The sequence below is a fragment of the Gouania willdenowi genome, chromosome 13, assembly GCF_900634775.1.
Source record: "Gouania willdenowi chromosome 13, fGouWil2.1, whole genome shotgun sequence".
NCBI lineage: Eukaryota > Metazoa > Chordata > Actinopteri > Blenniiformes > Gobiesocidae > Gouania > Gouania willdenowi.
The window spans coordinates 13,102,713-13,114,930 of record NC_041056.1 but is presented as its reverse complement, the minus strand read 5'-3'; the positions used below and the strand labels follow the sequence as shown (position 1 = coordinate 13,114,930).

General features: G+C 38.0%; 1 protein-coding gene across 1 annotated transcript in view; it reads left to right on the top strand.

Annotated features, from left to right (window-relative positions):
- Positions 1-967: 967 nt before the first annotated feature.
- esamb (endothelial cell adhesion molecule b) overlaps positions 968-12,218 on the top strand; it is a 66,699-nt gene continuing 55,448 nt past the window's right edge. Inside the window, exon 1 of the mRNA XM_028465075.1 lies at positions 968-1,297. Within this exon, the coding sequence (XP_028320876.1) occupies positions 1,243-1,297 (55 nt within the window). The 5' untranslated portion in view covers positions 968-1,242. The remainder of the gene's footprint in view (positions 1,298-12,218) is intronic.

The following is a 12,218-nucleotide window of genomic DNA, read 5'->3' as shown; positions in this document are numbered from 1 at the left end:
TAAGGCGCACTTAAAATCCTTTAATTTTCTCAAAAATCGGCAGTGCGCCTTATAATCAGGTGCGCCTTATATATGAAATTAACTACTGTGCTTCAACATACTGAACTGAAAAAGTGAGTGTATTGTTCTGTATTTTATGTGTTAAACCTGAACAATGTTGAGAATTATTTTTAATGAGTTGAATAAAGTTTGACTTATCTGACTATTTTATTTTGCTTAATGCGTCTTAATAATAATAATAATAATAATAATAATAACAAACTGGTGCGCCTTATAGTCCGGTGCGCCTTATGTATGAAAATAGACCCAGTCAGACCCATTCATTGATAGTGCGCCTTATAATCTGGTGCGCCTTATAGTCTGAAAAATACGGTACATTCAAAGGTGATTATGGATGTTTGACCAAATAAAGCAAAAACAAAAACAAAAAACTTACATACTGCAGCTTTAAGAGGGACAGCTGAAGTTCAATTGCAGTTATGGAGACATTTTCAGCAAGGACAGGAAGAAAAGTGGGGGGAAAAGTTAAATTATTGTACCCTTCAATTTTCATCTCATGGCACAAATATTCAAATGAATAAAGAACAATGCTACGGAAAAGTTAACTTTAGTCCAAACGGTGCTGCTCGTATTTTATTTATGGATTAGGATCAAATATGATTGAATCGCTGTTGTGAAAACATGGTGAGACAAGTTCATATTAATTGCTCCAAAAACCCTTGAACCCACTTAATAAATAACTAAAACCAAAATACTCAAAATGACTCCAAAAGCCCAAAATGACAACAAAAATACATAAAAATGACCAACAAAATTACATAGAACGATAGAGGAAAATACAAAACGAGAGCAAAAATACAAAAAAAAAAAAACTACAACAAAAACACAGAAAACTACACGTGTGCGGTGGCAGGGGGCAGCACTGAGCACAGCAGGGCGTCCAGGTGAATGATGGGAATGAGTGACACACACACACACACACACAGGCTGAAGGAGTTCAAAGCTCCTGTAAACTGAACTCAGCAACCACCAAGAGAAGCAGCGCAGAGTGAGAGTCAAAGCAGGTGGGGGACAGCGGACCCGGGAGAGGTCGGTGGAGTCCAGTGTGGGGGTCCTGCTGCTGATGCTGATGCTGATGTTGGTCTCTGGCGGGATGGAAAGTGCAGGGGAGGCTTTGACGGTTGAGCTCCGCGGTAGTGGACAGTGTTTTATCAGCGGAGGACAGTGAAGGAGCAGCCGGTTATGGAGATGAAGACAAGACTACGAGCTGTGCTGATGTTTGTGTGGATTCTACAAGGTAAGCGACATTACAACCACTCAAAGTAAATGAACTTATAAATGTGCTTTAATGATCTTTGCCAGTGACCTACTCCACGACTTTAATCCTCACTGAAACGTGAGCGCTAATGAATAAATGTGATAAACTAAGTCAATTCATTCCAAACTCCTCCTCTGAACCTGTTTGACCTCCTTCTTCTCCTTCTTCTCCACATGTTATTTATTTACTGAGCTTCTTTTAAGCCTAAATGCACCTCATTGCATGACTTTAATCCCCAGGGTGAAGAATGTGAGTTTAAAAACACCTAAACACATTGCTTATAAGCACTTTAAAGAGCTCCAACTACCTCTAACTCCATCTGCCCAAAATAAATAAATAAATAAATAAATAAATAAATAAATAAATAAAAATATTGACTTTAAAAGTATGTTCAAGTTCTCTCTCCAAAATGTAATTTTTATTGCTGTAAATTCCTCAGTGGTTTCTGCTGGTGCTGCTGCTTCTTACTAAAGGTCCTCTTTTAAAGCCCACAGCAGAGTGGGTACTAGTCTTAAAAGGGCATAATGCTGTTGCACGGTTGGATGCTCTCAAGTGATTTGCAAGGAAGTCAAACATCGTTGCTTTTTAGCTTCTCTTTTAATGGTTATAGTCCCCCGTGAGCTTAAAAATAACCGAATGAAGGGAGGCTGTACCTGCAGGAGCAGATTGGCATTCAAATGAAGTTTACACATGCTGTCAAATGTGAAAGAAGTTGATGTGAACGCTGGGATTTTTTTTTAATTTATTTTTTTCTTCATGATTAGGTGTTGCATTGCATTCATACAGTTGAGCTCTTTCTGGTGTGGGTTGTGTGATATGATTGACAGCAGGTATTGTAAATGAATATGCAGCTCTGACCATGAAGCAAGGGATGAAAAATGCATGATTTCTGGACTCTGAGCCAAACAAATACATTAATATGTCAGAACCTGAATTATACGTTTGGAAGCTATAATAGGGTGATTCATCAATTTAACAAATTTAACAAAATTAAACCTACAAAACCAACTTATTTGTCATATTGACTAAACCACAATATATCATCATGAGAACAAATGAATACACTACAGTGTAATAATTAATTAGTGATAGACCGATACATCGTCCGGCCGATATTATCGGCCAATTTTTGCGTTTTTTACGTGTACAGTTATCGATCGATGCGGGCTGCAGCATTATTTACAGAGAGCCTATTTTTTTACTTGTTCTTGTTCTACATCACCTGTTTTTAATATTTGTTAAATATCTTTTAGTTGTTGTCATTCTACCTCACCTTTGTTAATTTCAATAAACGTTCCTTTTTAAAAAAAAAAAAAAAAAAAAAAAATGAGACTTGTACTATTAGTTATCATCATTGTGTAATTTTGAAGATGTAAATTGAGGGAGCAAAAGTAGTATCGGCTCCAAATATCGGCTCAAGAAAATCGGCAGTCCGTATTGGTCATCGGCATTGGCCCTAAAAAATCCATATCGGTCTATCCCTATAATTAATATTAATAATTGCTCTAACATTGCATTGGTAAACCTTTTAAGTAGGGCTGGGCGATGTATCGAGACTCAAGATGTATCCAGTTGTCTGTTTTGGCGATATAGAATATTACATTATCGCCTATATCGATATATATATATTTGTTTTGTAGCTTATTTTGTTTTAAAATGCTTGTTTCACAAGTTGCTGTTTACTTTGCTTCTCAGAGCAGCATGAAAAACACAGTTAGATGGATTTGTGAGTGTGTCCTTATAGGCGAAAAAGACAAAAGTGCCACATTTGGTTAATACTGTAAATGTACCTGTATGGCATTTTTGCATCAGTAGATTAAACCCTGCATTGTCTTTCTGGTTAGACTTTATTTGAATTAAAATGATCAAGATTTATATTGTATATCTCCATTTTGAGGAAAAAATATCTAAATATGAGTTTTTGTCCATATCACCGAGCCCTACTTTTAATCACAACTGTAATTGTGTGATTTCTGCTGCTGTGTTAGCATCCAATAGCTTGAATTAATGCTTCAACTCATGTAATAATAACTGAGCTGGTTCTTGCAGTTGAGGCCAAAATGATTATTAATGGAAATGGCCAATAACAACAAGTGTTGGTAGTTTATTTGTTTCTAGAATAACAAAGACACAATGTTCTCAAAGTTTGATTAGGATATTTTATTGAAACAATGCGTTGAAACGAAAAAAGGGCAAAAAACGAGACATCAAAAATGATCCTGGCCATTAATAATCAATAGTAGGGATGTCGCGATACAACTTTTTCATTTCTGATACGATACCAATATTGCAGCCTTGCGTATTGGCCGATACCGATAATTATCCGATATCAGCATGAATCATATGTACTTTTATTACTTTTTTTTCTTTCCTTTAATAAAAAAATAATAATTACTTATTTTGAAGTGTGGAATGTTAGAAAAAGCTTGATCAAGTGACGTTACTCAAACAAAGAACAATAGTCAGCAACAGTAGGTATGATCAAAACTGACCCAATTGGTTACATAAATTTTAACCTTCAACATAATATCTACAGTATTCTACAATCGAATAAAACAAATAAAAATTGAATTAGGGAAATTCAAGCTGACATCGGTTCCTGAGCCATGACTGACAACAACCTCTTCAAGTAGTTCTTTACTAGGTTGGCACCGTTCTCCTGAGGGATTTTGGCCCATTCTTCCATTGCAATTTCTTCTGGTCCAAATTGCTCGGTTTCGGATCATGGACATTCACTTTGAGCACCCGCCACATATTCTCAGTGGAATTCATCCATCCATCTAATTAGAATGTAATGTGGGACAGTCCAACACTGTTTGCTTTGGTTCCTTCCAAACTGGAGTGAACACAGGCTGCTTAATTGAGAGACACCAGTGCACGATCGTCTGAAAACAACCACTGACATGCTTAGTATAACGTAACCCAACATGTGGTTTTTGAACTGTGGGAGGAAATCAGAGACAAACGTACAGTTCAAAAGCAAAACATTCATCTTTAACCCAGAATGTTCTGCAGGACTTGTCTTGATGTCACCCCTTAAACATTCTGGGAGGTGGAATCACTAAACTTACAGTTGACTGATCTCTAACTACAGTAGTACCCACCCCTTTATAAAGCTCAACACAAACATTTGTGTATGTTTCGTAATCAATATTTATGGCAGCGTGCTGAAGCATTTCCTTTTCATTTGTGACCCACACTCAACACGATCCAGGCTTGTCTTCAAAAAGCCCTTCAGGATCCTCTGACGGGGCCAATCTTGTTCCTGTCAGTTGCACTGTCTGCTGTGGTTTCTTCCCTGAATGTTGGCTCCTTCCCAGGGTGGAAATCAGTGATCGTTACAGCGTTTGTCTTTCACGTCAGGGTTTGTTTGTATCAAGTAGAGAGTTTTAAGTCAAGAGCTTCATTAGCATAGACAAACAGGGTGCAACATGCTCTCTAAATTCATTCGGAAAATCGGATATAAGTCTTTTTTTTTTTTTGTTAAAGATCGGCATGACGTTACATGGAGGTGCTTTGATTTTTGCTGACACCAAAGCAATGAAACAAATGAGTTCACCGTGCAACTTGCTGATGAGAAACTTTAACCTCTTCCCTTTTCTGATGGCAAAATGGTTATCCTGATTTGCATAATGGATTTTTTTGGGGAGGGGGAAGTTAAACACGCTGTCAGAAACCAGTCCTGATTATCAGAAGCTCATCTGTCCAACGTGACTTTAGATTAGCACAGTAGACTACTCAGCTAGTATTGATGTCAGAGTGATTTTGCACCAGGACGTGTTACTAATTGGTCTCTGAGCAGTTTAAATCTGAATCCTTTCCTTCTGACAGACAATAAACTAGGGCTGGGTGATATGTACCAAAACTCATATCCCGATTTTTTTTCTCAAAATGGCAATATACAACACAAAAAAAAAAAAGAAGATATATCTCGACATAGGTGATATTGTGATTTTCTATATAGCTAAAATAGAAAATTCAATATATCTTGAATCTCGATATATTGCCCAGCCCTACAATAAACATTCTCCTATTAAGAGTAGCCATGTCTCACCGAAACCTTCTGTCCATCAGAGTTCACCTAATGTCTCATTCTGTTTTCTCTTCAGCCAAACCCATTGAAACACTGTCACGTCCACTGATTGTGTTCTCTGACAGCTGGTTCATAATGAGATGGGAGCCACTTGGCAATGGTGTAAGCTGATGTTTGCGAGCCAGCTATATCCTTTTCAGAGAATAACTCACAGGGCTTAGGGTAATTCTGATTATGTATCGCATGATTAACTGAACAAGAAATGAGTCTGTCGCGGTTCAGCGTTACAGCGTGCAGCAGCACTCCCGGCAGGCGGCTGCGTGAGCATTAACTCTCAGTGCAAAGCATTGGCAACAACCAGAGGACAACAGTGAGGAAGCCCAGTCATTTAGAGATCCTCAGGGTAGTTTCCAGATGTCCTTAGAAGATCTGGTTTGGTGAGAGTGTTCCACCGTTTTCATTATAACCCTGTATAACCCCACAGGACCTGATTCAGAGTTGGAAAGAAACAGAAATATCTTATTCATCTGATTTACCTAATTTATGTACTCCCATTTTAGTTCAGCTCTTTCAGGGGGCATTTTGCTGTCATTGTGCAGTTTTTCTATCCCCTGTACTCTGTGGGTATCATCAGGCAAAGGCTCAGCCACTCAGGATAAAGCATGTGAAGTAAAGATAACTCCTCGGGCTGATATCAACTAACAATAAAAGATTGTTTTGGATTTGGCAGATTTTGAGGCAATGTAAGCAAAATGACAATTTCAGTGTCCTGTCACTGTCAACAAATGTTCTCGTATGCCCCCCCCCCCAATCCTGGATTTGTATGCTTCATAGCATTATTTCAAGGTAAAAGCATGTTAATGTTGTATTTGATTGAGAGAATGAATTCTTCTTTTGTATTTTAACATGATGTTTGTGTTATTTAATCCAAAAGTACACACCACACAGGTAGACAGAAACATGCACACAAATACCAAAACAGACACGCACTGTAAAACTGTAAAGAATGAGAAATTTCCCATGCAATGTTATAGGAAGTCATTTGGTTGATGTAAAAACACTGCAACCTTTATTTGAAGAGGTACTGGTAATTCCCCAATTCATTATGATGTATCGTAAAGGATTTCCTGCTGCTTTCCTCAGGGCAGCATTTTTCAACTTGGCCAGGACCCAAAAGTGTGCCTCACATTGGTTTTTAGGGGGTCGCCTCACATTTGCCTGGTCAAAAGAAATTAAGAATCTCCTCCTGGTTTTATTTTGACAGGGTTCCGTTCATAAAGCAGAATACCATCTCCTCATACTTTTAACAATAGATAACAGTACTATCATTTTATTTACCAAAAACATATATATATATATATATATATATATATATATATTTATTATTTTTTAATTTTATTTTTAATTTATTTAATTATTTTTTTGTAAATACAAGATAATGAGTTTCCTACGCAAATTTGGCAATGATCCTTCGAAAGTACTCATCAGTCTCAGTTTTTTCATGTTTGTTGCATTACAGCACCATTGATTCTGGGTTTTATAATACTGCTGCACTTTAATTTGCAGCACATGTAAGATATTTCAGTTCAACAGTTGAACCCAGTGCAGTCAAGTAAAGGAGATTGAGCGCAAAGACAGAAATGACTATCTTTCCAAATGAAGTTACCAAAACTTTCATAAAAATTATTATTTATTTTTTTCAGTACATTTTTTCCTTTGTGGCCCATTACCAAATAGTCCACAGACCGGTATTTGTCCGCGACCCGGCGGTTGGGGACCCCTGTATGGAAGGATTTAAGTAAAAAATTATTTTTGAAAAAACATACAACACATAACCACCTTTTGATTGTGGAACGTCTTTTTTTAAGCAGCAGCTGGTTTGCACCTGTTACATTCTGATCCTCACATTTGTAACAACAACATTGTGAGTTCCTTGGTAATAAAGTGCTTTAAGAAATCAAAGCCATTTATTCTCATGTGCACTTAGTCTAAAATGTCTGGGAATACAGAGACAAGGTCCACATGTACTTAGTTTTTCAGTCCACGTGGTCATGTTACCCTTTCCACAGTGTTTTCTGCCCTCTTTTCTCTATGTTGCTAAGGCTGATTAAAAAAAAGAGAAAATGAACCATAGTTAAATAAATTACTTCAGTTTGAAGTCCATTATAGTCCAGAGCAGCATTTTATGCTTGAAGGCAAAACATATCCAGGTTTGTAGCATTTATTAAATATTGACGCAACCCAAGCTTCTTTCTGAATTTTTTGATTCATTTAAATGATAAACCTTTCCTGAAAAATGTCTTGATAGCTTCAAAATGTCTAGATCAAAATCGGCCATCCTGTTAACAGACATGTATGACGAAAGGGCGCCTGCAATCCAGTGACATTTGAAAGCCTGGAAACAACATTTGGCATTTCAGCTTTTGTTTATGTTTCTAAAATGACCTAAATAGACAATATAAATGGCTCCTGGTTGTTTTCTTGCACATCGACTGACTGAATCTATATTGTCTACCAGCAGTACTTTGAAAAAGCGCCTCGGCCTTTCCTCCTCCTACCCCCTAATGAGCCGACAGCCACATTTCCCATCGCTGTTCCTCATCAGCTGCTCCAAGGAAACATCATGATGACCCCAAACAGCTTCTGAACCTCATTGTGAGGATTCCTTTACTCTTTCTTGCTCAAATGGCTAAATTCAAGCCAGTTTATTGCACAGTTGCATTTGTTGATGATGCATACACCTTAGAGTGGGTGGTTGTTTTTGAGGAAAACCTAATTGACTGGAGTCAACTTTATGTGGCGTGGATGGAGAGAACCCCACAGAGTTTTGCAGAGTCTGATTGGAGGCACAAAGAGAAAAAGGCGACGTTAAAGAATTCTCTCCTACGTAAAAACGAGGTCAAATTAATTGGCTCATGCTCACCACACAATAAAAGGGTACAGTGGATAAACAGAGGGTTTTTTTGTTCCTACACAGCTGCTGCTACATGTTGAAGCTAATAGGTAAAAAAAAAAGATCAGGTTATCCATGTGGACAGTTGCAGTAATGGAGGCTAACAGTTGTTGATTGGAGCTTTCCTAGCCAGCTCAATGAGCTAATGTGGCGCGGAGTCAGTTAAAGTAATTAATATGAAGTTTGTGAGTTAATTCTGATACGGATAGAAGTGTGGTACATTTGTGTGATGTTAAACTGTGGTTAAAATAGTTAACGTTCACACACTACAGGCAAACATCACATGTATGCAGTTTTTTTGTTGCAATTTTAGGGATGATATTATTATAATTGGGCTGTGCATGTTTCGGCTGATGCACATTAAAAGAATAGGCTGCGTTTCCTCCGTATCAGAGAGAACAGCATGACACACCACGTTAACCGCTACGCTCCCCGACTAATCAGCATTGTGCTTGCTGAACGACTCGCTTTGAAGTTTGCTACATTGGCTACATTAGCGATTTTGCTTTCCTCTGCACTCTTTTTAACAGTTCAATGACATTGTGCTCTTCATTCCAAGCAGTGACTCTCGAACGGAAAAGGAAAAGGTCCCTCATCTCTGAATCAATGTTTGTAATTTGATATGCATTCAGACGGAGACATGTTTTGGTTTCAGTCATTTTCACGTCATCCAAGCACAATGAGTTAACAAGTTGACATTTGGAAATTTAGGCAAAGGAAAATGTCGCCCGCAACAGCAAAGCATTATATAGTGAATTTTTTTAGTTTTTTATTTTACAAACTTATTGGTTTAACTACAAAATTATATGTATATCCTTTTTTAAAAAAAAAAAACGTAAACCTACAAGATAAGAAACAATTTATCAGTTTGACTGCCTTCAATTACTGTATTTTTTATTTCAATTTTATGTAAAATTGAAGAAGCAACTTATACGGAAGAGCAACCTATTTGTTTGTGTTTTTTTTAATCAGTCTGTAGCAATGTCTAGTGAGCAAATGGGTCTTCTCACTTAGCTGGGAACCTGTTGAAAGCCTGTTAAAAAAGATTATTGAGAATAATATGTTAACTAGAATGAAGTATCCAAACCACCGCAACATTTATTTTGAACGAACAAATAAAAAAATAGATGATAACAAAAAGGAATAAACAAATCTCAATAAACGTCATTAAATATGTTCTCCCACGCTTCAATTTTGGGGGAGTCAGGATGCAGCCAGCAGCTGCGTTTCCATTACCCTTGGAGATGCGCAAAATCTAAATAGTGCATGGAAACACACTCAAATATTGCAAAAAAATGTTCACGCTTTCATGAGGAGGAATTGAAATGTGTCGCAAAAGCACTATGGACAGACTTTTTCCACAAATACACATCACAGAATGTGACGTACCTGGTCACATGACTACTTCTCTCCAGAAATACATGGAACGGTATGTGTAGACAAAAGAGGACACCGAGACCTTTCTGCGCATTATAGTTTAAAATTAATACTGCCACATTAGACAGCAAACGACAAAGAAATACCGAGTTTTATAAGGAGGTTTGGAGCCTCTTGGATGAGATTTCATGGGAGTTACGAGGCTCCTGCCCAAAACAACCTTCAATGGAAACTCGTTCAGAGCGTAATTACACTTTGTCGACATTTAGAATTTTTTTGCAAAAATCTGTAATGGAAACCCAGCTACTGTCTGGTTATGTTTTTTTTTTTACCTGCTGACATCGGAATGTTAAATAGATACTTGTTGAAGTGGCATTCCAGTGTTTTGGCAGGTAATTGGCAAGAAGTCGAGGGTTCACCACTGCTTTGTGTTCAGAGTTCTGCAACCACGAATTGGACAATGGATAATAAATAAATGGATCGATAGATGGTTCAGCAATCAGGATGTAGAAACCTAAGATATCCTTATTTGAGCAACATTCTCAGGGTGTTGGGCTTTTATTAATTAGACGCTCGTGCACATACATGGGCTCTAATTAAAGGTAAAGGCTGGAGCGCTGTGAGTCATGGCAAGGCCCTGGCTGACAGTGACCATTAAAGCCACATTGTGCTTTCCGACCAGCTTGTCATTCATGTTTCTTTTTCATGAGACTAATGATGTGACCACCAGTGACCAGCAGGGAGATAAGACTGTTGGAACACGTTTACGACTTCCCACTGCCAATTAGATAATCACACTGCTCTTTGGTTTCACTGTACGTGAACACAGCAGCCTCTGAATTACTCTATAAAGGAGGGAGATACCAAATGATGTGTGGTACTTTCTAGCTAGTCGCTGATCCAAAGGATGCACCTTAGAGGAGTGTGTCATTTACGCACACAGCTTACGTAGGCGAGGGTTGCAATGATTCAGATGTGATGCACTCTGGGAAAAGGGCACACAAAATATAATGAGTTGCATTTCCTGTTTAAAATCAGACCTTTGCTCCTTGTAGAAACCCCATTTGTGAGCTGACGGGTTGAGACGCACACATGCTCGACAATCACGCGCATTCAAGCTTTTGAATGAACAATGAGATGTTTCATGTCGAGCCTGGAGACAAAGAAATGTATTGACACCAAATTTCACGAGTCGACAAAGTGCTAAAACATAATTGATTTTTTTGCTGTACATTGTAAAACCTTTGTTTAAAAGAGAGGCTAAGGAAGTGTCGGGACTCTCGTTCATCAGCATTTCTAACTGTTTGCTGTGTGAAATGCTGAAAAACTGCTGGCGATATAAAGAAAAAGAACACCTTTATTCTTTTTGACCTAGTGGATGTTGGAAATAGGCTGTCTGGTGGCAGGAGATGAGTTTTTGCACTACGACGTGAGAAGATTATAGACCTGTTTGGCTGTTATATTAAAGGTAGGACCCCCCCCCCCCACCTTCTTTTTCTGTAAGGTTTGATGGGTTGCCTGCCAAATTGTACTGGTGATAGGTTTGTTCCAAAATGGTGCTTCATCGCACTGGGATTTCTTGTGAAAGGGCAATGGTGGTATGTGTGGAAGCAGAAGTCAGACATTAGTATTCATTGGGCAGCAGAGGATTCTTTGCCTTCTCTCCTATTCCTGACTGACTCGACAGATGGAGGGGAGGGCTGTTGTGGCCAGATTAATGCTGTCATCTGCTATGAGGTGTAACCTGTCCCTGCAGGCTTTCTTGCGTTGTTAGTAGGGCTAAAGAAGCTGCTTCAGGTCAATCCTACAGTGACACTATACTGAGCCACTCAGGTAGTAGGTTTTCTTCCTTAGAGCTTAAAACTGCTCGACACGGGACCTCTTCACTGACACCTTTATACCATTAAACTCTCAAAGACAGTACATCTGGCGAGGCTCTGATTTTGCTTTTCAAAATTTCCGCAATTCTGTTTGAGAGTGCCGCGTCACCCTTTCCGTTTTTGTTTTAATGGTTTTTAAATGTTTTGAAATCTTGCCAATCATGTTTGATACAGTTAATTGATTTGACTATTGTCATTAATTTCATACTTTTCCACTGTGGAAGTGTGCCGAATACTCGCACTAAAATCATGCAAGATTTTGCGCAAAATTTGCATCGGTCAATTTGCTAAAGTTGCTACACATTTGGCCACCTGATTAATGGTGGAAAATTGTGGTGCGTGATATTGTCCCAAAATATACTGGTAAGTATTTAGTCCGTATCCTATAGCGAATGCCATTTCAGGAAGTTAAGTCCGTCACCAGGCTGACTGATATCTCGAGATTCAAGACATATCGAGTTTTGTATTTTGGCAATAATGAAAATTAAAATATCGCCTATATCAAAAAAAAAAAAAAAAAAAAAAAAATATATATATATATATATATATGTATTTGTTTTAATAGCTTATTTTGTTTTAAAATACTTGTTTTAGGAGTCACTGCTTTCACTACTTCTTAGAAGAACATGAAAGGCACAGTTAGATATTGTGCAACTC